Source organism: Micrasema longulum, unplaced genomic scaffold, assembly GCF_059751315.1.
Source record: "Micrasema longulum isolate JH-2025_06_02 unplaced genomic scaffold, ASM5975131v1 h1tg000452l, whole genome shotgun sequence".
Lineage (NCBI taxonomy): Eukaryota > Metazoa > Arthropoda > Insecta > Trichoptera > Brachycentridae > Micrasema > Micrasema longulum.
Genome location: NW_028277651.1, coordinates 672,259 through 696,630, shown reverse-complemented (window position 1 = coordinate 696,630; position 24,372 = coordinate 672,259). Strand labels below are relative to the sequence as shown.

The 24,372-nt window shown below is 35.5% G+C and overlaps 1 protein-coding gene across 1 annotated transcript in view; it reads right to left on the bottom strand.

Moving 5' to 3' along the window:
* Positions 1-590: 590 nt before the first annotated feature.
* The window catches only part of Hel89B (histone acetyltransferase 1), a 54,677-nt gene continuing 30,895 nt past the window's right edge, over positions 591-24,372 (bottom strand). The window contains exons 17-32 of the mRNA XM_088226630.1: positions 23,160-23,253; positions 22,944-23,083; positions 21,783-22,099; positions 20,582-20,769; positions 19,976-20,123; positions 18,474-18,703; positions 17,337-17,469; positions 16,364-16,599; positions 15,329-15,521; positions 14,561-14,856; positions 13,604-13,777; positions 12,634-12,807; positions 9,868-10,016; positions 8,720-8,972; positions 3,074-3,249; positions 591-1,858 (exon numbers count right to left, since the gene is read on the bottom strand). Of these exons, the coding sequence (XP_088082756.1) occupies positions 1,594-1,858; positions 3,074-3,249; positions 8,720-8,972; positions 9,868-10,016; positions 12,634-12,807; positions 13,604-13,777; positions 14,561-14,856; positions 15,329-15,521; positions 16,364-16,599; positions 17,337-17,469; positions 18,474-18,703; positions 19,976-20,123; positions 20,582-20,769; positions 21,783-22,099; positions 22,944-23,083; positions 23,160-23,253 (3,166 nt within the window). The 3' untranslated portion in view covers positions 591-1,593. The remainder of the gene's footprint in view (positions 1,859-3,073; positions 3,250-8,719; positions 8,973-9,867; positions 10,017-12,633; positions 12,808-13,603; positions 13,778-14,560; positions 14,857-15,328; positions 15,522-16,363; positions 16,600-17,336; positions 17,470-18,473; positions 18,704-19,975; positions 20,124-20,581; positions 20,770-21,782; positions 22,100-22,943; positions 23,084-23,159; positions 23,254-24,372) is intronic.

Below are 24,372 nucleotides of genomic sequence, written 5' to 3'. Positions count from 1 at the left end.
CTATTTTTTTTAAATGAGGCATTAATTTTCAGAAAAAACAGCGAGAATTTATTAAAATCCCCAATATTTCATTTCAAATTGCCCTCCTGAAAATTTTAGTCAAATGAGTTCTGCATCCAGCTGATGCAATATTAAATTTAATTGACTGTAATGGGCTACTATTGCATATTGCTGTCTAAATTCTACGCATAAAAACCTAAGTGAATGTACATCGTCATCATTTCCTTATCCGCACCCAACGGTGCACAGGACACTGCATTGTTACAGCTATCGCGGCGTATGTCGATCATATTTCATGAAGACAAAATGATCAGTCTTACTCTTCTAGCGCTCGTGAAATACTAAGGTGCAAAAACAGTTTTTTAAAAATAAATTCATATTTTATGTTAACCACACTGAGAAATCAAGCCTGAGACCTTGACATGGTAGACAATCACGCTAACCACTAGACCACGAGGCGGACAGAAGTAAATAGACGAAAGTGTACAAAAAGGCAACAGCATATTATAAAGTTTTATTTAGTGTACTGTAAAAAATTTACTAGCACATAAAATTCATAGTCTGAATATAAACTAATTTTTAATTTTACATTTCTTTTAGAAACTGTTGTAACTTTTTTTTTGTTTAAAAAGAGAAATACTAGAGTTCTTATTTTTTACTAAATTATTTAAATTTTCAGACAATTTCCTAAAATTAGTAAATAACCTGTGCTGGAAAAATGGGAATCGAGTTGTGGTAGTGGGATTTGAACCTCGGACCTTTATTCCGTAAGTTCACAATACAAGCACGGGACCACGACCTTATTCTAGTGGAATTGGCTTTCTTAGGATGAAGTCTATGAGGATGATAAAAAGGAACGGTGCAAGGACGCAATCTTGACGAACTCCCGACTATTCCTTGTATTATATGATTTATAAATAAATAAAAAGTAAGCGTTAAAAACACAGTTGAATTAGAATAAAAAGTACCGTTAGATCACAAAAATTTTAGATTTATGGCATCTCAATATTTGAGTTCATTTTGGACCTTTGGTCCGTGAGTCCACAATACTACCACAGGACCACAACCCGGTTAAAATTAGATACGATGTATCTTCCGTAAGTGATTGCATTGATTGGGATGTTTTGTCTTGGGTGAAAATGATGGTCAGTAAATAATCACAATTCATTAAACTAAATTCTGTTACAGAATAAATTTACTGGCTTCCAGTAAAAACAATAAGAGTATACAAACATAAATCCTGATTTCCTTTGGCAACATATTGAAAAATTTTACAATTATACAAAGTAACTACTCTATTGGAGATTTAAAGGTAAACCTTGTACCATTTCTCGAACATCCCCACGACTAGAAACATAATAAACATTATTATAATATGCTTCTCAATCAGTTTTGAATTGTAATTCATATTAATATTTTTAGCTTGTAGCATCAATAAATACTTAATAATTATTTTTTTTTTTTTATGAGTCACCGGAACGGAATTCCCACACTCATGAGTCAATATTTTAAAGTCACGAAAGCCATCATTTCACAAAAGTTCCTGTAGATCATAATTTTTTTCCAGTGTACTTGTAGCCCTAAGGCCAAGTATCAATTCCTCGCCAAGTTCTTCACAAAGTTGGTCATATCATATTCAGTCTCGTATTGCTGGTCATCCCACAGCTCGGGAAGGTTGTCCAGGATAGTCTTGGCGGAAGCCGGCCCCGTGTCTGACGCGTTGCTTCCGGAAGCCGCTGCTCCACGGGACTTGTCCAAATGGAAGAGATCCAACAGTTTGTCGGTGCCCATAGTCTCCAAGGAAGCATTTTCGCTGCTTATTATAGTACTTGCAGTTAGAAGTTTGAATTTTTGCAATCTGAAATCATTTTATGAATTTAATTTGTAAGATATTAAAAATAAATTTAAAAAAAAAACAAAAAGCTTAAATACTTATGTACATAAATATATTTTACCTCGTTTTTAAAAGAAACAAAAATTTAAAATAGGATGTTTGCAGATGGTTGAATCTTAGATTTTTTTATGTACCTACACCTATAGGAAATTATTGAATTAACAACAACAACAAACCAACCGTCATGTCATTTCACCGTAAGGGTAGGCAGAGAGGCTATCCTCTCCGCCACATCACTCTATCATTACATACAGATCTCCCTTTCTCTATATTTATACATTTTCTCATGCACGCGTGCCGATTTTTCTGACTTTCGTGTCCATCTTCAAGTATTTGTTGGATATGGTCATGCCATGTCTTTCTCGGTCTTCCTCTATTTCTGCATCCATCAACATTCGTATTGTTAATATTTTTAGCCGTTCTTTCGCTGTCCATTCGCTCTACATGTCCAAACCAACGCAGAGCTCCTTTCTTGATTTTGTCGATAATGCTTACCTCTGCCTGTACGGATCTCAACATTTGTGCATCTATCGTACATAGTTTTACCACATTTTTGCCCGAGAGATCGCATTTCGTCAGCATTTAGGCTACTTTCATCCCTGTTTTTCCAATTCCATACTTCACTCCCATACAACTGAACTGCTAATTTTGCTTCTTGCGACAAACAGAATTAATACCATCTTAATTCAAAATCACGGTAGGCAAACACACCAATAATTACACCTCAAGGCGGAGTTATCTCAACTCATCATCTGGCGATCTACCTCAATATTGTTAGACTATAATCGATGGACTCTGAGAGGCTGCAAGTATGTGTGATGCAGGATTTTCGTCTAAGTAGGGTGTGTCGTGGCATAGATATTACTTTTCTGCACAATATGCACAAATTTTTTTTCTGTAAATATAGACTCAAAAAGCACTCGCGATCGACTTGTCGATCGCGAGTGCTTTCTCGTCGATCGACCGTTTGAGCACCCTGGTCTAGGGTTTTGGTTCTATTTTACACCCAAAACTGTATTCTTGCTTGGATGCAGAATGTCAAATTACCACATTTTCCAGCAAAATATGTTTTTTTTAATATTTGTGACAATAAAAATAATATTGACGAAACTACAAAATAATTATGAGTTGGCTTCCGACATTAGGATGATAGATATATATATATCACGGTAATCTTACCCCATGATTTTCTCCTCCAGTGTGGCACGAGTGATGAGGCGGTAAACATTGACCACCTTCTTTTGGCCGATGCGATGCGCTCGGTCCATGGCCTGCAGATCTTTCATGGGGTTCCAGTCGTGCTCCACGAAGATCACCGTATCGGCTCCCGTAAGGTTCAAACCCAGACCTCCCACCTGCATTAGAAAATTATTATTATTAGAAGGGCAGGCTGATGGTAGGAGTAGCATTGAAAGCAGCAATTGTAAATTTTGTATACGCAAATCTTTCTAAGCTCAAAAATATCTTCGCAAGTGCACATTGATGTTGAGCTCCTTTGACAATGTATAAAATTACCAACCATTCTGCACGATTTCTAAAAGACGAGAATACTGCTAATATCGGTCACCATATTATGAAGCACCCCTGAGAGTCTCCCATTTCTCAACCCATGAGCTAACAAACTGACTAAATAGTCTGAAATTACTAATGTTCTAAACTCAGTCTGGATTCCAGACTGTTCTGGCAACATCTATCAAATCAACCAATATTCAGTTCAGTTTCAGTTCAATGCCGAAAATCGGCGTTAATCATAGTAAATAATATAATATGTTCCTTCATTTAATTTTTTAAATATATGTGTATTTTGTGCTTAAATTATTAATATTGTAATTCCACAGCAAGCACAAGAGGTTGCTTTTTTTTTGGTTTTTGCTTTCTTTTTGTTAACATGTTGTAACTTTATATCATATTAAATAAAAATGAAAATAAATGTTCTGTGTGCAAAACATCAAAAAAGGGTACAATTAAGTGAAATTAGATGTAGTACAATTATGTAAAATTAAATTTTAATTAAATTATAAGCACTCATATAAGATACTGTCCCGTCCTTTTCCTCATTCAGGAAGGGAAATACCATAATACATATTCGCAAGAGCAAAATAATGGAGTTCTGCGTCGCTGATTATATACAATGAAAGCATCCACCCCTTTCCCGAAACTGTTCATAAAGACTTGAGTCTTTCTTCAGTTTCGCATATCAATATCATTTTTTTTTTTTTTAAACTAATTAAGCGAAAATTTAATATTTCTTTACAATCAAACCGCGAAAATAACAAAACAAAAAAACTTTAAAAACTTTCATTGTACCCCTCACTGCAGTTTTGTCAGTTTGTGATCAATCAAATACACATGGTCAGCACAATTACCCTTTTCTAATTTCCCAGTATTACAGTGGAGGAATACAGTGTTAGTTCTAAATTGAGACCAGGGCCGTACACTCCAGATCCCGCATCGGAAAGGAAGAAGAACGTAGTAATACAAACAAATCAATCAAACGACACGAAACCCAAATACATATAGGAAACATTAGAATAATTTTCCCTATACAACATGCACTCAATCAACAGAAGAAAAACAATACGTATCTATAACAAATCACAGTGGAACATTAAATCATTAAGACACTACCGGCAAAATCCTAACACAGATCCTAACACGATCCCTATCGAACTCAGGCGAAATTACTTTTCTTCATAGTACTGATTTCCTCGCAAAAACCATTTTCCTAATACCAACAGTAGAAACAATCCTATGCAAAGACCTTAATCGTCCTAACAATCTCACAGACCTTAAAGCAGACGAAACGGGTCCTAGAGCATGGTCGGCGCGTGGTTCTCTTGAGTTAGTCTACTATTTAAATTTGTAATTTACCATTTCCCTTCTATGGGACAGAAACAACACAGACGGACAAGAGTTCAGTTCAGACAACCAATGCTAGTACCCAAGTATGCATCCCTTCATCTTAAACTGATTTAGTACTCATGGTAGGCCTTTACCCAGTTCCTCCCATTTTTCTACCCATTCGCTCACAAAATGAAAAAATGCTTTGACGTTAGTTGGATTAGCCAATAAGCTTGGATTCCACATCGGCCTCGTCACCTCTGTCAAGCCGTTTAGCATGTTTTCCCTTTCAGTATCTAAAATCGGGCAATGCCATAGGATATGTTCAGCCGTCTGACGGGGCTCCCCGCAAGTACATTCAGGATCTCTTACTAGTGCGAGGTCATATAGTTTTGACCTAAACTCACCATGTCCAGACAACATCTGGACAACACAGTGATTCAAGTTAATTTTCTTAAGGCTTAGTCTTTTTCGTATGTCCGGAAAAAATGTATGCGTCCAGCGCCCCGTCAGAGATGCATCCCACCTAATTTGCCACTCGTCAATAGTTTTTTCTGTTATTCTTTTTGTCAATGGTTTTAATCTACTACCCTCTCGGTGTTGAACACTGATGTCAAAATATGTAACCAACTCACCTTTTTTTAGTAGTTTCACCGCAACAGATTCCATTACCTCTAAGTCTGCCGGAAGTTCCCCGGCCAGGACAGGTAAAGCGGCTGTGGACACAGTTCTATAAGCACCCGTGAGTGCAATTAGAGGGGCTCTTTGGCCACTCAGGAGGGTCCTGTAGACGCCACCAGAGGATGCACGATGAGCCCAAACTTTAGCAGCATATGTTAACTGTGCGACATAAGTTCCTCGGTATATTAGTCGGACCCCATTACTTTTTATTCCCCACGTTGCTCGGCTCACCCTTCGTACTTTCATAAAAAGCGAAGACGCCTTTGAGGATATCATTTTGGCATGAGCCAAAAACGATCCTTGGGTATCCAAAAGGACACCCAAGTACCTTACATCTTGGAAAAATCGTATTCCCCGCCCACCCATCCTGATTGTGGGTTTTCTTCCTCTGTCAGAGATACCCTTCACCATGAGTCCCATAGTCTTTTGCGGTGAGAATGTTAGTCTGTTCCTATTTCCCCATTCTAAAATTAGTTTAAGTGCCTCACACCCCCTAATTTCCAACTCCCTTCTAGTGTCTCCTGACAAGAGAAGAAGAGCGTCGTCTGCGTAAGCCACCATATCGCTGCCTGCCGGAAAAGGTAAACGCAGCAAGTCATCAAATAGTATGTTCCATAGTGATGGCCCCAGGATAGAACCCTGTGGACAACCCATGGTCGTCGTTCTACACACGGTTATGGATCCGTGGACTACAGAGATGGATCTATCACTAAGGTAGCTCCGGATGATCCCAAAAAGTTCCTTCGGACAACCTCTGGATTTTAATTTTGTCAACACCATCGGCCACCAGGCATTGTCAAATGCACCGGAGATATCGAGGAATATCCCACAGGCAAATCTCGCCCGGCAATCGTCTCTCCATTTGCTGGCACGAAGTATGGCATCCTCCGTAGACCGGGCTCTAGTAAAACCGTACTGCTTTGGAGAGGGAGCAGAGAGCCAGCCTTCCAACCTATTTCTAATGAGATTTTCAAGAACTTTACCGAGAGCTGGGAGGAGCGTTATTGGCCTGTAAGCCTTGGGATCAGATTCCTTTTTATCCGTACCCTTCGGGATGATCCGCAGCAATCCTACTTTCCAAACTTTTGGGAATATCCCTGCTTTTAGACATAAACTCATCAGAGTTGTGAATTCACGCCTGGCAAAGTACCATACGTTTCTCACAATTTCTCCGTTAACTCTGTCAATACCAGGTGCCTTTTTTGGTCCGAGGGATTTTATGATTTTATCGATTTCACCCTCCGTGACAACAGACACCTCGATATCACTGGTACTAGGGTCAGCGACGCTAATTCTTCTGACCAGAGTGTGGTACGGAGAATCATTTACTTCACAGTCTTGTGGAATCAGTGAATCTAAAAGAGCCTTCAAGGTAGACTCGATAGTGGAGGTAGTTAAATTACCAACAATCACGTTGTTCAAATATTTGTCCGAGCCTTTTCCATTCTTGTTTAGTACACTGGTTAGGCTCCAAGGATCTGCGTTTCCCATCTCAGTGATCCACTTTCTCCAATTCGTTTGCTTAGCTTTTAAAATGGCAGCACGATAGGCGCGCCGCGCAATATTTACCCTATTTTTATACTGTTCGAGCACGTCTGCGGAGATCACCTTACTGAGGGCAACTCCCAACCTACGGGATGCCCTTTTGAAAGAACCTTTAAGCGAGGTTAGTTTCTCGCTCTACCAAGGTGTCTTTAACCGTCCGCTAGGTCTAGATCGACCTAAACTCGAATCAGCTGACCGGGTCACACACAAATTAAAAAATTCCCCAAGTGTGACGTCCCCTCTAGCCGCTCTAACGTCAAAGTTTAATAACTGGTCCGAAAGATCCTGACCAAATCGATACCAATCCGCAGATCTAGTCTTATAAGACCAAGTGTCCGTCCTTACCTGGCTTTGTGTTTCAATTCCAATACAAAAAGTTATTAATCTATGATCGCTAGACATCTCACCGGCTTGAACTGTCCACCTTGTAGTGTAGGTGGCAAGGCCACCCGAAACTAGGGTAAGGTCGATGTTGCTTTCTCCACATGGACCCGAAAACGTTTTCGGTTGACCTTCCGAGTTGAGCAAGATCAATCCAGATCCCATCACAAACTCTTCCACTGCATCTTGCCTCGGTGTGCGGCACCGCACCGTGTCGAACCAGATCGCAGAACGTGCATTAAAGTCTCCCCCAATTATGAATTGGGCATGTCGGTAAGATAGCATTACTGACTGCAGACCCCGGACATGGGGTCCAGCATGTTGGTCGTATTTCAGATATACCGAGACTACCACCAACTCAACACCTCCTAGGTCCAGGGAAATGCAAAGTCTGTAGTCATCAGACAGGTGATGCAACAGCAACGGTCTAAGGGAGCGATTCCAGATTGCTATACCTGCACCGGGGCAAGTACCTGTTTCCAAGACCGTAATATCCTCGCCCAGGTATACAGTCCTGCCTAAGACAGTGTATTGCTCCTGAATGAGGATTAAATCTAGTTTATGTGACTCGAATACCCGATGCAACTCAAGAGTCGCAGCCCTAGATCTGCCAAGATTCACCTGCCCAATTTTTAGGTTAACCTTGTCAATCCCCATAATTGGTTTGTCTTATGTATGCGTTTACAGCGGCCAGATATGCTGGGCACTCCTGTGATCCCGTTAGGTGGTCGTTGGGCTTTTTAAATCGCGTGCAGGTGGCACACTTACTTGGGCCACTCTTATTCGGGCAGCCTGTATCACCATGGCCAACACCAGCACAATATTTACACACCTCCTCTTTCTGTGTGCAATACTTGCCAACATGACCATACATTTGGCATTTGAAGCAACGGATGGCCCCAATGTAGTCTCTTGTTCTACAGCTATTCCATCCTACTATGATATGTCCCTGTTCAACAAGGACAGACCTGACCTCCGGGTGTACAGAATAAATGCAACCAACCACGGTACGGTCCCGTGGGCCAAAAAGTGCTATTCTTCTCGTAGTTTTAATAACATCCTCTTTTGAAATATTAAGACGATCTCTTAGGTTGGTCTCATACATTTGCTCCAGAAACTCATCCTCCTTTATGTCTTTGGGGACGTCATAAATGACGACCCTTGGTTGTTTCCCTTTAGGTTCAACTAGGTTGAAACCATGACTTTTCAATCTATCCGTTGCTTTCTTAATTTGACCAAGTCCGTCCTTATTAGAGGTCTCTATTAAGATTCCCGCTTGCTTTATTTTGCGGACTCGCACTGGAACAAAGCCATCTTGCTTGGGATCCAAAACTTTTTGATTTGCTGATTATATAGAAGCCAATAGCATTATCTAACCTGAGTTGTGAGCAGCAGGACGTCGATGCTGGGGTCGGTGTTGAACCTCTGCACGAGCTGGTGGCGCTGGCCGGGCGGCACGGAGCCGTCCAGGCGCAGGTAGCACACGTGCGGCAGCAGCGGTCGCAACAGGTCGCGCTCCACCACATCCAGCATGCCCTTGAGCTGGCAGAACACGAGCGCTCGGTGCGCCGACAGCACGCCCGAGGTGTCTGACGGGGGACAGCCGATGCCACAGTCCAATAACAATTGTCTGCATAACAGAAAAAGATTTTTGCTATTAAACTATTATTTTTTTTTTGCATCTATATAATAATTGTTGTTATTAATTCAGGCCCTGTTATCCATGAGAAGTATTTAAAAGGTAAATTTTTTGATGATTTCTTCCAGTTTTAGCTTTTATATGCTAATTTCAGGCTTTTTACTTTCTCCGTAATTTGACGCCGTATGGCTTGTTAAATTTTTTATTATTTTATGTACCAACATAGTATCTACCACGAAGGTGCACTCTTCAATGTCCGAACCCTAATAAAAAAAATATATCTCACGCGAGATAATATTTTTTATTTGTTGTCAAAAAATTAAATGAGTTTTAAGAATGTTCTTGAATTCCCTTAAATTTAATATTTTTTACACTTTCAGTTAGTTATGTAGTTTCCTGAATAGTATATTTCTTTTATTACTTTGGATAACACTAACTGTTTCATGGAGTGTTTTTTCACTAAGATAATTTAGTTATCCTAAATAATTATCTGAAAAGTAAGATTTATAAAATTGCCTTTATTAACACATGATTTGAAAATATCATAACAAGTGCAAAACTATTTTTAAAAAAGGAAAACAATATTGTTTTTGGTAGGTTAAAGGTGTCATTACACGGAACGTCCTAATTTATATCAATAATTTTTAAATGAATTATAGTAGCAAAAGAGCATCTTAAAATTGATTAAAGTTTATACTAATGTTTAGTATTGTATATTTTATAAAATTTTGTTTAGAGTTTCTTGTAATCCACAAAAAAATATGAGAAAACCTCATAGAGGTGTTTTATTTAAATTGTACCTGTATATATATAAAAAAAAAGTATTTATTGTAACTAAAAGGACTGAATAAGTGCGTAAATAAATAAAAAAAACCAGTGTACTTACTTGAGAGCAGGCAGCTTAGCAGAATGTTGAATATCGTCCAAGCTAGAATTCTCACGAGCCAACTCCTGGATTATGCGGGCGTACTCGGGGTGATGGGGAGATAGGACTAGTTTCGGGTGGTTGCAAACATTTTGTAGATACCGAAGTGCCTGAAATACAAAACATAAAGAACAATGAACAATTTAAAATGAAAAATGCAGCAACTACTAGATACGCTTCTCCCATTCCTTATTATAATGCCCTATTCATAACATGTCTATGCATCTCCATCCTAATCCATTACCTTACATTACGAAAAAAGCCATTCAAGAAATACATACAAGAAACTATAAAAAATATGACAAAGAAAGATTGAAAGAATATCTGCATAATATCGATGAAATAAATCAAATGGAATATAATGAAAAAGCAAATGCAATAATTAACCATCTTAAGAATGCCATTGATAATATAATTCCAATACAAAAAATAAAAATTAACGGAACAAACCAATGGTACACAAAAGAATTACAAACACTACAATATGAAAGAGACAGATTATACAAAGTAGCAAAAATAAGTCAGAAACCAAGGGATTGGATATTATTTAAAACAGTGCGAAATAAATACTCCAAAGTATTAAAAAACAGTAAAAATGAATATTTTAAGAATAAAATTTATGCTGAAAGAGGGGATCCCAAAAAAATGTGGAGAACGATAAAAAGTTTAATACAAAACGAGGACAGAGAAATGAGAAAGGACATTGAATTTCCGCAAAAAGTACAAGGTAATTTACAAAACAAATTCAATAAATATTTTATTGAGAGCATAATAGAAATTCATAAAAGCATATCTAACATAAAAGAGGACCCTATAGAAAGCAATTTTCAGGGTAATGAACCAGAATTTGCATTTAAAGAGATAGATTTAACATATCTTCAACAAATATTAAACAATACAAAATCAAAGACAAGTCCCGATGGCATAACCATTCAAGTAATGAGTGACGCAATGCCAATCATAGGATCTTCACTATTGAGTATCATCAATGAATCCCTTCTGAGAGGGAAATTTCCAAACACATGGAAAACATCAACGGTAATACCAGTACCTAAAGTAAAAAATACAAAAAAATGTGAGGAATATAGACCTATAAATATGTTACCAAAATACGAACAGGTACTAGAAATAGTAATAAAAAACCAACTAGTTGAATATCTAGAAGAAAATGATTTATTATGTGAAGAACAATCTGGATTTAGAAATAAAAATTCTTGTGAGTCGGCGATCAACATTGTGATAGATACATGGAAAAATAATATAGATAAAAATAAGTTTATATTAGCTGTATTTCTAGATTTTAAGAGGGCATTTGAAACAATAGATAGAAAAAAACTAATACAAAAACTAAGAATACTTAGACTATCTAATAGTGCTATCAAACTGTTTCAAGAATATCTAAGTGAAAGGAACCAAATAACAAAAATAGATAACTCAGAATCGGAACCGATTGAAAATGAACTAGGTGTCCCCCAAGGATCAGTGCTAGGACCAATATTGTTCATTATATATATAAACGACATCACACAGATAATAAAGCACTGCAAAGTACGACTATTCGCAGATGATACCCTTATATATATAGCGGGAGAAAACTATGAAGACTCAATTAATAAATTGAATGAAGATCTACAGAACATATCGTCATGGCTAAAGATAAATAAATTGAAATTAAATGTTAGTAAAACAAAATATATGGAAATAGGTAATAAAGCACATGGCATAACAATGAATGTAAACATTGATGGTAAAATTATTGAAAGGGTTGATGAAATGAAATACTTAGGAATTATTCTTGACTCCAGATTAAATTTAACATCACACTTTGAATATATACATAAGAAAATTTCAAAAAAGATTTTCTTCCTAGGAAGAATTCGAAAAAAAATAAATAAAAAGAGTGCAGAACTTATATACAAAACAATAATTGCCCCTCATTGGGACTATTGCTCTACTATATTATATTTAGCTAACGAGGGAGACATAAACAAGTTTGAAATACTACAAAATAGAGCAATGAGAATTATACTGAAAAAAAGCAAATATAATAGTGTTGAAAAAATGAGAAAACAATTGAACTGGATAGGAATAAAGAGAAGACTATTGTATAATGTATTTGTATTTATATATAAAGTGTTTAATAATCTCATGCCGAAGTATTTTATAAGTGAAATTATATTAAATAGAAATGTACATAAATATAGGACAAGAAATAGAAATAGGATAAGACTACCACTTAAGAAAAAAACAAAATCACAAAATAGCTTAATGTATAAAGGGTTAAAACTGTATGATGAGATGCCTGAAAGTATGAAGAATGAAAGAAAACTTACGGATTTAAAAAAAAAATGTTATGTTTATTGTAATAATGTAGTTATGTAAGAAATATTTAATAAGTATTTGTTATAATTGTAAATATATTAGTTAATATACAATGTAATATTAACTAACTTAAGTAAATAAATAAATAAATAGCTTTAGCATTATGTGGGATTTCTTTCTTTTTTTTAAAGACTTATGTGAAAATCTTTTATTGGATAAATGTGATTATAATAATTTTTTTAATTATATGTGTTATATTTTGTAGAACTTTCAGTTTCCCGACAGTTAAGTTTATAAAAAATATATAGTGGCAGTTGTACATTATGGAGATAGTGGTACAGCGAGGAAAAACTCAACGAACATTTGAAATGAATATAATTATATTGTAAAATAATATTGGCTAACCTGGAACACATGCGGGCGCCCCTCGGGTAGGCCTTGTGGCATGTGCAGGCGACTAAAGTCCTCATACAGCCTTCTCTGTAGCGGAGACAGTTCGCAGTAGTAGTCCTGGGTTATCTTAGGAGGCAGCTCTGTCAGTACATCTTCCTTCATTCGGCGTAGCAGGAAAGGTAACACCTGAGAATTAAAAAATAAATCTCATGTGTCCCAAGTCGTTACTTAAAACCATATTTAGAGATATGTGTAACCTTTCCTTGCATTATGGTCGATGAAGCCATAGATTTTGTGTATGGATTTGACCTATCATTAGTTTCAACAGACAGAGATTGCCTGGTTTTAAATTAGACTGGACACATAATATAGGTTTTGGTAGTAGGTAAAACTTTTCTATTTTATATTTCAACTCCCGCACTAATGCGTTTCTACAATAATAAACCCATCATTACTTATAAAATAAAACTTATACTTTTAAATTAAAAATTTGTATGCTTACATGCTTGTAAACTTATTTTATTTCAACTGTGCCTGTATGTATTATAAAGATTTGTGTTTGCCATTTTTTTAATGGACTAAGTCCGTTAATAAATAAATACATGCTAAGCTTATATATTGAATCAAGTTGTGGTCCCGTGGCTAGTGTTGCGGACTCACGGATCAGAGGTCCAAGGTTCAAACCTCACTCTACCCCGATTTGATTTCCACTTTCTAAAAGTCAGTTATTAAAAACTCGTTGAAAATGGCCACCAAAATTGAAACATTTGGGTAAATTAAAAGAACGCTTCTATTTCTTTTATAAAGTTTAAAAAATATATATTAATTTGAAAAACCTTACACGTAAATAGAAAATAAAACAAAGATAATACACAATCGTTTATAAAATTTATCTAGCAGAATGTCCATGATTGGGTTGGTTGTGAGGCGCTTCCTGGGGTTGGATATGAAGAAGACTGTGGTCAATTGAATGAAAACATACCTGACGATGCAGTGCTTCCATAGCAAGGGCCCCGGCCTCCTGGTGCTGCGCAGTGGCCTTAGGGTCCCGAGCCGCCAGGATAGGGCGGGAGAAGCGTGCCGTGAACTGCCTCTCAGTTCCCAGAAGCCCTGGCATCAGGAAGTCAAATAGTGACCACAGTTCTAATACATTGTTCTGAAAGAGAAAACAAAAGAATTGCAAAAAAAACATTTGAAATATATTTACATAACTCTGGTCTATCAGAAAAGCTGAGTTTATTTAGACTAAAAACAATTTAATTTTAGGGTTATGTATTAGGATTATTACAATTTTCTAAAGACTGATCAATTATAGTTTTTTATTTGAATTAATTTACAAACCGAGTCCATTTTAAACATATTACGATGAAAAAGACGATTATACACAGTAACATAAAATTAGAAACAAAACGATAAAATATAATGGACAAACATTATGGGATCCAGGTTGATTACAAGTGTAAAGAATTTATTGAATATTCTTTTTTAATTGATTAGTAAAATTATTTCATTTACAACCAAAATAATGTAGATCCCGATGAAGGTCTGATCATTGTAGATAGAAGTGCCTGGAAACCATAATTAGTCTTATTATGACCGAGGAACAGAATTTCATCATTTCTGAGTCAACTTAAAGGCACATTAGGAGGTATATGTTGAAGAATAGTCGGGACTTAAAAAAGACCCTTAAGTATTTTAAAGATGCAGATTAAATCTGATTGGCGTTTTGAAAGACTCGATAAATTTTCAGTTAGACAGTTACATTTTATTGATTCTGTCTTAAAATAGCTAATATATTTTCTTTGACCTCATCAAAATACATATATTGTGTGTTTACTCATTTAGATTCATCCAATTCTTTTAATTTGGGGTGTACTTAAATTACTCAGCTAAACTAAATGAACGACGAACTGAAAAATCCCTACGATTCTTCTCTTACCTGAATGGGAGTTCCGGATAATATGAGTCTATGATTAGCCACCAGAGTCTTTATGGCCTTGGACGCTTTGGTCTTGCCATTCTTAATGAAGTGTCCCTCGTCCAGAATGCAGTAGTTCCACCGGATTCGGCTGAAGAAGTGAATGTCTTTGCGCACGATGTCATACGAGGCCACCACCAGGTTGTGCTGTTGCAGCTTGCAGCGCAGGCGCTCTCGCTCCACGGGGGGGCCCGTGTAGTGGAGGGGCTTCAGGTACTCTGAAGAGAGGAACTTTCCAACTTCGTACACCCAGTGACCTTGAGAATGAGTTATAAATATAGAATAAGATATATGGGCACTATACTGTGTATAGAAGTATTATTACTATTAATTTTTTCTGTCGCCCCCCCCAAATTTAATTATTTGCGTAATTTATAAGAATGGTAGTATTTATTTTGCCAAAAAAGAAATATTGCTGAAAAGTGGGTATGAAGACTGTGTATGGGAATGAGCTATCTGTTTTGTTGGAGATTTGTGTTTGGTTTATGGATAAACACTTTGGCTTTAAGTGTTTACGTTCGAAATCCAAATCAATTAATAATTTCACATTGAGCTCCTTTTGCAGTAAAACAGCAATATCTTTTTTTTTAAAGTAAAAGTCATTCCATTTTGAAAACTAGAGTAAATGAGAAATTGAAAAAAAAGACTTCCCGTTAAAACCGTTTATGCAATTTGTGTTAGCAAACAACATTTGACCAGTTTCTATTCTGTCCTTATCCATTTTCTTACCAGTAAGGGTGGGAGGACAGATGACCAGGGAGGGGAGAGGAGCGCAGTCTGCTGCAGTCCCCGACTGGCGCCGGAGGAAGTGGTCTCCAGCCACTATACACAGCGACTGCAGAGTCTTGCCAAGCCCCATGTCGTCACACAGTACCCCGTGCAGCTTGTACTTGTTCAGGAAAGCCAGCCAGTTTACTCCCGCCTGGAAATATTAATAAAATAATACATTTTACCATACTTAATATAAACAAGCCACCACTTATATTACTAAAGTGGAGATTAGTGCTAACAAGTTCCAATGAGAAAGTTAAGTGCTATGAAAATTAGAGCATTTAATCATGAAAGCAGTGATATAAAACATGAAATTAACCCTTATTAGGAATATAAAAATAGCTCAAAAAAGAGCAAAATAAATAACGTGTGTCCTTATTTACAAAAAACGTTTGTTCAACCAGCTAATACCAGGCAAGCTAACGTTCGGGCAGGACAACATCTGTCGGGTCCGCTAGTTTAAAATGTAAATGAGAACTATTTTAAATGTAAATGAAGTAAGGAATGCGGACTAAATCATTAAGGTCATTTATTGATTGGTTTCTATCGTATGATGTCAAAACTCCAAGCAGGTTGAACATGCCGAGGTAGATACAGATAGTACGGAAGTTATGTACGAGGTGTGTTCAGAAGTTTCAAGTTTTTCAAAAATGTATGGATAAAATTTAAAAAAAAAAACTTTCTCATTATTGCGATATGTGCCAATTTATTGTAACAAGTCCTTGTCATTTAAATCTCACTCTCCAAGTTTTTAAAGGGCAACCAAGTGAGGGGCGAGTGCTTTCCCATCTTGCCCTTCGAGGCCCTGATATTGATGAATCAGATTATTGAATGGGGAATATGCAGTCACTCTGGACTCTAAAATTAAATTATGTTAAGTAGTAGTAGTACTTGATGTATAAGGAAATTTATGACAAATTATACAATGATCAAAAACAGGTGCAGCAAGGAAGAGGCGGAAAGGTTAAATACAATTTTAAGAAATAAAAATACCTGTTGGTAGGATCGAAGTTCCGCCTTCACTGGAACCGGTACTCGGTAGTCCCCTATAGTTTTGGGGTTGAAAAGTTGCTCTACGAAGGAGCGATCCTTGTTTCTCTGCTGCTGCAGGCTGGACGCGAGAGCGGTTGGTTCCCGAATAGCGCCGTCCAGTGGCATGAGCTGGATAAGGGTGGCGAAGCAGTGGGTGGACATTAGGCGGACAGGTTCGTCGTGATCACTCATTCGACCTAGGTCAAAAAAAATATTTGTGTAAATGTCGAAAGATGCACAAAGGTGACATGAAACGGATTATAAAGTTGTTATATGCACGGTCCTGGACAGAGGATTCGTTTTGAATCTCGTAAGATTTTAACCTTCGATTTTCATTTTTATACACCACTAAATGTTAACAAAAAGGCGGACTGTAATTGAAAAACGAATTTCATTCAGTTTTGTGATTTGGAAATATTTGAAGAAAGGATAGGAACATGGAATAGATACCTACCTTTAATATGATCTAAATGTTCTTCAATTTCGGGCACTGGATGACAAAATGAACTATAAAATGTAACAATGTTTTCAAGAACGCGCGACGAATCCAACCATTTTTTATGTGAATTTAAAAATGTTGTTTTGTTTTTGTTCTAAATCCAAATCTTTTAATTTTGAATATCTTCTCTATCTTAATGTTAGGTAGGTACCATAAAGATGGGTCAAGGGAAGGATGGGAAAGAAAGGTAATCGGCCAGGAATAGTATCGATAAATGCTGTTATTTACTTGACACTAAATATTCACAAGCTTTTTTAAGGTGTGTTTAGATATACATACATAATATCGAGGGGATAATGTTATATCATTACTTGTGGTGCCAAATGCCTACAGAGCTGAACGGGCCCTTTCTAGATGGAGGGAGACTATCAGGCCCGAAGTGGGGATTCGAGAATGAAGTGTACTGTATTGAATAATTACTAGACAATGATATACCTAATAATGGTACAATTAGAAGCACAATGTATGGCACAATATTGATCTGAAGTTTGTCCACAATACAAGCGAGGGCTTCAGCTGCTCCTTGTCTCTTCCTATCACTCTCGACGGCTCCCAACATTGGCAAGATCTGAAACACATAATAAAGATTTTACACATGATTTAAACGTCGACATTAGCAAGACAAAATATTATTAGAGGGATTTCAAAAGAGTATATCTGTCATTTTCTAAACTATACAGAACAAGCAGCTTAAAGTGTGAAAAGAACAGTTGAACTCCATATACACCACCGATATGAGATGAACCCTTAAAATAAGTGACATACATACATAGGTAATTTATGTAATAAAATTAAATATATGAATTATGATCAATGAGATTTATGTGGCTATTACTTTCCACTGACAATTGTTGCAGCGACTTGCTCACTTACAGCAAATGTTCATCAGTTAACTTGAATCTACAAGTATTTTTTGTATATTTCATTTTAAGAATGTTTTTTCAGGCAGATAAGTAGTTTTGTATGCGGAAAAAAGTCGAGGGCAAATTTATGCAACTGATCAAACCGTGTGAGTGAAAGCCTTATGAAATTTCAGCAATAGTTTAAAAAATAAAAATAAAAAAATATCGCTAAACGATAGTATGTTGGTATGATGAGCTAGCTATCTTGGCCCACGGGGCTTAGTGGAGGAATCAGTGCGGTCCTTAGGCTAAAAACATTGGAGACCCCTGCTCTATAAATATTGATTTAAGGTAATTTATTTACAAATACAGTTGTTTCTATTTTTGTAAATTTTTAGCTTTTTTATTTGTATTTTCGATTGAATATTTTTTGTAACTTGAATTATAAAAACAAAAATTTTATTTTATTGGTTGGTTGGAAGAAATTTCTATTTGGCCACAAGAGCCCGCCAATGTACAATTGAAATTATGTACAAAAAGTTAAATAAATAAAAAAAATATCCTATTGTCATGTGAAAAAGCATCAAATTTTAGCATATTTATCACACTATTGAGTTATTTTCCTTGTTTTGATATGTACGTTTCGGTCTAAATTTGAAAAATCTCAATTAAAATTTTCATCCAGAATATACTAAGTGCGATCCCACTGTCATTACAATGCGTTACCCACCTCCTCAACCACGACGGCCATGACCCGCGGGGAGTCTACGGCGGCCAGTGTGGCCAGGCAGCGCGCGGCCAGGTGACGCACGGCCCGCAGCGCGTGGCGCAGCAGGCCGGCCAGTGCGGCCAGGCGGCCTAGCAGCGCCGGTCGGAGGGGTGGGGCCACGTGGGGGGCCACGGCCTCCAGAACCAACAGGGAAGTCAACAGCTCCTCACTGCCGCACGAGGAGACATTGTCTGGAAAGGAAACAAAGTTGAACTGCTGCAAAATTGATATTTTTACTATTAATGTGCATTATTTAAATTCTTTTGTATTGGACCAAAATAACATTACAAATATTGGAATAAACACATAAAACAAATCGATGGTCCCTATTAACAATGTCGGTTCTACAAAATGACTACTTTTGAGTAGAGCAGTTCAAAGTTGTTACTACCGACAATATTAGCCTAGAAACTAACTAAGTAACATGATTTTCAATCAAATAAATTATTGTACACCATGTAACTTTTTATTGTGATTATATTTATATAAATAAGTGAAAATTTGTAAAAAATGTATATCCGACATTGTTAATAGGGACCATCGAAATAACAAACATACCAAAGAAACTTATATTTATTATATTATTCCACAAGTAAACTATTATTATTCCACTCTAATTTGATTCCAAAATAATTTATTTTTAATCAACAATATGTCCAAATGTTTGTAGATAAACTTATAATATTAGAAATCAAACACTGATTTGAGTCTACTGAACACTTTATTTTATTTTAACAAATACAAAAACAAAAATTTTGTGACAATTGTTTTGCCTTATTAGGGCATTTTCAAACGAATGTGAAGATTAGATGGATTGAATGTCCTTATATAGTTATATAATTTAAGGTACTTAAGTAGAAAATAAAAATAATCTTATGAACTATAGCATGTACATTAATCATAATTGAGGGAAAAACCACTGGTTAAGGGCGAGACTAAGTTAATGGGGGAATTCAGGTATTTATATTTGAATTTCGGGAAAAATATAACAAAGTAAGTATTTATTGACATACAAGTATGTATTGTGAGATAATTAATGAAGCTCTATAGTTTTATATAAATAATCATATTATAAGTTTAAATATGGAGTTCTACAAAATAAACACCAAATCAATCAATTTGTAGATAAATACAAGATTTAACCCTCTAGGGAATTTATCAAGATTGATAGATATGTAAAGAGATATAGGGAACCCATTTAAGAAGAAGAAATAAAAGCCTAAACATTTATAGATTTCCATTATTCTCTTCTTAAAGTAAATTCTATTTGTATAAATATTAAGTATTGTTTTACACGATTTTATTTTATAAGAGCTATAGTTACTAAAATACAAAACAGATATCAGATTATTGAAATAAATCTGTTTAAATAATATCCGATCGACAGTTATGTTTTTTTATGTACAGTTAGATTCACAATGTACAACACATTATTGTTGAATTTCGTTTCATAAGTTACTTACCCATATCTCCTAACTCAAAAGAGAAGGGTAATGTGATGATTTCCCATAGTTTGGGAAGCTTTTCTGGTAGCTCTTCCCCAAAGTGTGTTGTGAGGCTGATCAGAGCAAATGAAGCTCCTCTTTTTTGGATTCGCCATTGCTTCTGCGTCTATAATTTATGGAAAAATATTTCATTATAAACTTGACTTACAATGAAAGCGCCCACTTTTTTCCCGAAACCGTTCATAAAGACTGGCGTATTTTTTCAGTTTTGCATCTTCACTATCGATTTTTAAAACTAATTTAACAAAAATTTCATATTTCGTTACAATCAAACCGCGAAAATAACAAATCATAGAAACTTTAAAAGCTTTCATTGTACCCCCCCTGCAGCGTTATCGATTTGTGAACAATCAAATACACAAGGTCAGTACATTCACCTTATTCTAGTTTTTTTGTATGACAGGAATGATTTTGATAAGGGATCACAAAACTTGAGTTATAAGAGATCGCAAATATTCAATTGGGATTTTTCTCAAGCTTGAGTGTTGTATGCTGTAATTTACTGCCGTAGTTTGGCTTTTTGGCCTGTTGTTATTTAAACAAATATAAAAAAAATATGCTTACCTCATCCTCTGTAGGAAATAGTTCCTCCAGTGGAATGTCCGTGGCCGGGGGTCGACCTGGCCCCCGGTGGGTGCTGGGCCCGGGGAGCCCCGAGGTGCTGATGGTACTGGAGGACCTCTTGAACACGGCGCGCTCTGCTTGGCGCTGCTGAGACACCAGGGTTAGGATCCCATAATAATTGGGGTTTTCTAGAAACAAATTAATTTGGTTATTTTAACTATCAAATTGCCTTCTCGCAGTAGTTCTTGGTCAAAGTTTCCAAATTTAATTCCCGGTCTACCACAAGCTGATTTCTATTTTCTATTATGGTTATTTACAACTACATATTTGGAAATGGACACAAAATTACTAATTAAACTGTAATGATTGCGACTCAATCTACATTGGAAAATCTAAAATAAACTTGAATATTAGAGTAAAAGAACACATTTACTCTAATATTAAAGTGCCTAAATAATAATCATTTTTCCGAATTCGCAAACCATCTGATAAAAAATAATCATTATTTCAATAAAGACACTGGATTTTAAGTTCTTCATTTTGAAAATAAAATATTAAAATTAGACAACTTGGAAATCAAAGAAATTAAAAAAGCGATTCATAATAAGAAAAAAATAATAAATAACCAAAACAACAATATTTTCTTTAGTCTACTCCTGACTGGTTTTAAAGATCGTATCCATCTCACATTACGCTTCCTATCCTTACAAGACAAAAAGAGTTGATTTATTAGCTCCACATGTAGTATTTAGTAAACATGGATAAAATAAAATAAGATAGAATTGATTAGTTAAGTATACCTTGACAAAGAAGCTTGTATAGCTTTGAAACCGGTAGGTAGGAAAAAAAAAATAAGTGGTTGAAAACAAAGTTGTTTTTATTTATTTTATTACACAATTTTAACTTTCATGGTAATAACGATAATTAAAAAATAGTAGTAGCATTAAAAAAAATCTTTGAATATATGGGACTCGCCCAGAAACCAATGCCGACTGTCTCCTGACCTACTATCGTCCTAAGGACAGTGCAGTGTATCATGCATTTCCTGTACTTAAACTTATGACATAAAAAAAATTAAACCTAACGTAAAGTTGAAGAAAATCACATGAATCATTGTTCTACAATCATGATGATATAAAATGCTCTTTAAGATGTTTTGTTGGGACTAATTTTTAAATCAAAAACATAATACGTATCTTACCATTTATATTCTGTCTTGTTTCTGACATACTTTCACTACTTTCAGAATCTCCATTAGGTTTTACTTCTTCCATCTTCAGAGTGTGTTCTGAGTCAGACCTCAGGAACATGCACAAATTATTGAGGACCTTAACATTGGGACATGGCTCCCTGACGACACACTGCTTTAGCAGTTCTGCCAAGTTCTCGGCCGAAATCCTCTGGAGCTGTTCGTTCTCTTCCTTCTTGATGGACTCCATGAGAGGCTTGATGACCGGGTTGAGTTTCTCCGGTAAGGCGTGGAGGTTGGCACAAGCGCCAGCTAAAGCAGCTAAAGTACTGAAAAATAATACAATTGAATCATAAACAATTTGCATATTTTTATAAAAATTTCAATAATATTACATTTTATTATTTTAATTTATTAAGATTTTTTTTTAAACATTTTTTTGCACCACAACAGGCCAGGAGGCCCAATTACAGTGGTGAATTACATCACAGAACACCCAGGCTTGAGGAAAATTTAACTATCCTGCCAATAATTCAATGAGATGAATCTCACCCGCATAAATAAAGGTTTTAGCTCATTAACTTTACAAACATCAACAGATGAAAAAATTTAAGGAATACAGATGTTCAAATATGGGCAGAATGGTAAATGTTACACAGTGTGTAAAGTGGCCGCTTAAACCAGCCAATGACAGGTCATAAGCCCTGTAGATGCCTAGACTTTTTTATTACCTTCTCTAAAATGTTTTTCATTCCTGTTGTAATATACAATGTATTTATTTGAAAGGAAATTAATTTTTTTATTTTATTAAAAAGTTTAACAATTTTTTTACATTTTTGTATACAAATACATGTTATAATTTTATGTTTAACGTTTCTGCCTCTCAAATGGAGCAATATGCTCGTATTTAGAGAGGGATTTTGCTCAATTTATAAAGTTGCTAAAACATTTCACAAAATAATACATAGGTTAAGTAAAATACATAGAAAAACCCTAAAAAAGGCAAGCTTTCTTACTTTGTAAGAAAGATAATATTACAATTATATTTCGTACCAATTTTATTGAAAAGATCCAACCACTTATAATCAGCAAAAACATAACACGACTATATTGTGCGTTTCTGTTAAAGAGACAAACATAAATAATTGTATTTTGGATAATATCAGTACTTACGCAACATTAAGGGCATTCTGTTCTGAAGAGCATTGTACTGCCGAGGTCAATATACTCTTTCTTCTATCTTCTAGGGACACTTTATGCTTCTTCAATTTAGTTTTCGTTATTAAATCTTGAACTCCACAAAATTGGATAACCTATAACATGAAATACAACATAACAATTTGTACAAACATTAAATTATAAATTGAAAAATAAACACAATTCTTTTACCTGATCTAAGCTAACAATGTTCGAGTATTTATCATCTTCTGATATTTTGTAATGTCGCAACATAGCGATGAAGTCTCGTGTTTCTTGAAGTATTCTGAAATCATTAAGTGAATTTAAAACCATGGTAATTAGAGAAGAAAAAATATCCTTATTTAATATATCAGCACATTCTTTCACATAAGGGTTTAAGTCGAAAAACATAAATATTAAATGGCGAAATATGAAATTAAAGAGTATGTGGTAATTAATTAGTTTTGTCGTTTAGCAATAAGAATTCTCCCGATGGAATGGTATATTTTTTCGGGACAGAAAGTAGCTTGTATCGATTACCGGTCCTCACTATTGCTATGAAAAAATATGACAATCCTGTAGTCTATGGTGACGTCGCATCATTATTCTTTTCTCAAATCCAAAATCCTACTACAAAATTTTTGGCATCCCACCTTACCTCCTACTCATTTTCAAATGATGTTACTCATTGTTAGATATATTTTATATTTTTTGAATTGTACTATTTTTAATTCGGGATGTAAAATAAGTATCCTATTTTACTTCTCACCTCTTCGAGTATCCCTATGCAAAAAATAATGTCAATCGATCGCTTCGTTGAGATGTGAAGGAAACACAAACAAACACACTTTTGCATTTTTAATATTGGTATGGATTATTAACAGCAAAATTTAAAAAAACATATTTTACATTTTAGAAAAATTATTTACTATGTCGATAAAAGGTCCATAGATCAATGACATAAAAAAGCGCCAAATGATTTTACCAGAAATCAAAAGAGTTGACCAAAGAAGCAACATAGCATTTTATGTAATACAATATAATTATATTGTGCAAGACTAACATTACAAAATATAGGTCGTTAATTCAATAATGAAATCGGATGACATATCCGGTGCAATGTTCTGAAGGAAATAACCTTCACCCCCGCCATGGAGACGGGAAGAACTTAGATTTTAATCAAAATACATTGTTATTAGGTATAAATTTCTTCATTAGTTAAAACATCTGTCTATCAACATAAAAATTTAAAAACTTGCAGTCAGATTGAATTCGACTAAAAAAAATTTAAAAAAAAGAAAAATAGGCTGGAGGTTGGAGGTTGGACTTATCCAGATACCAATATACGTATGAGTTAGAAACTAGCTCAAATATATTATCTTCTCTTCAAGACCGTCGAAATAAATCCAACCTTCTAGTCCTA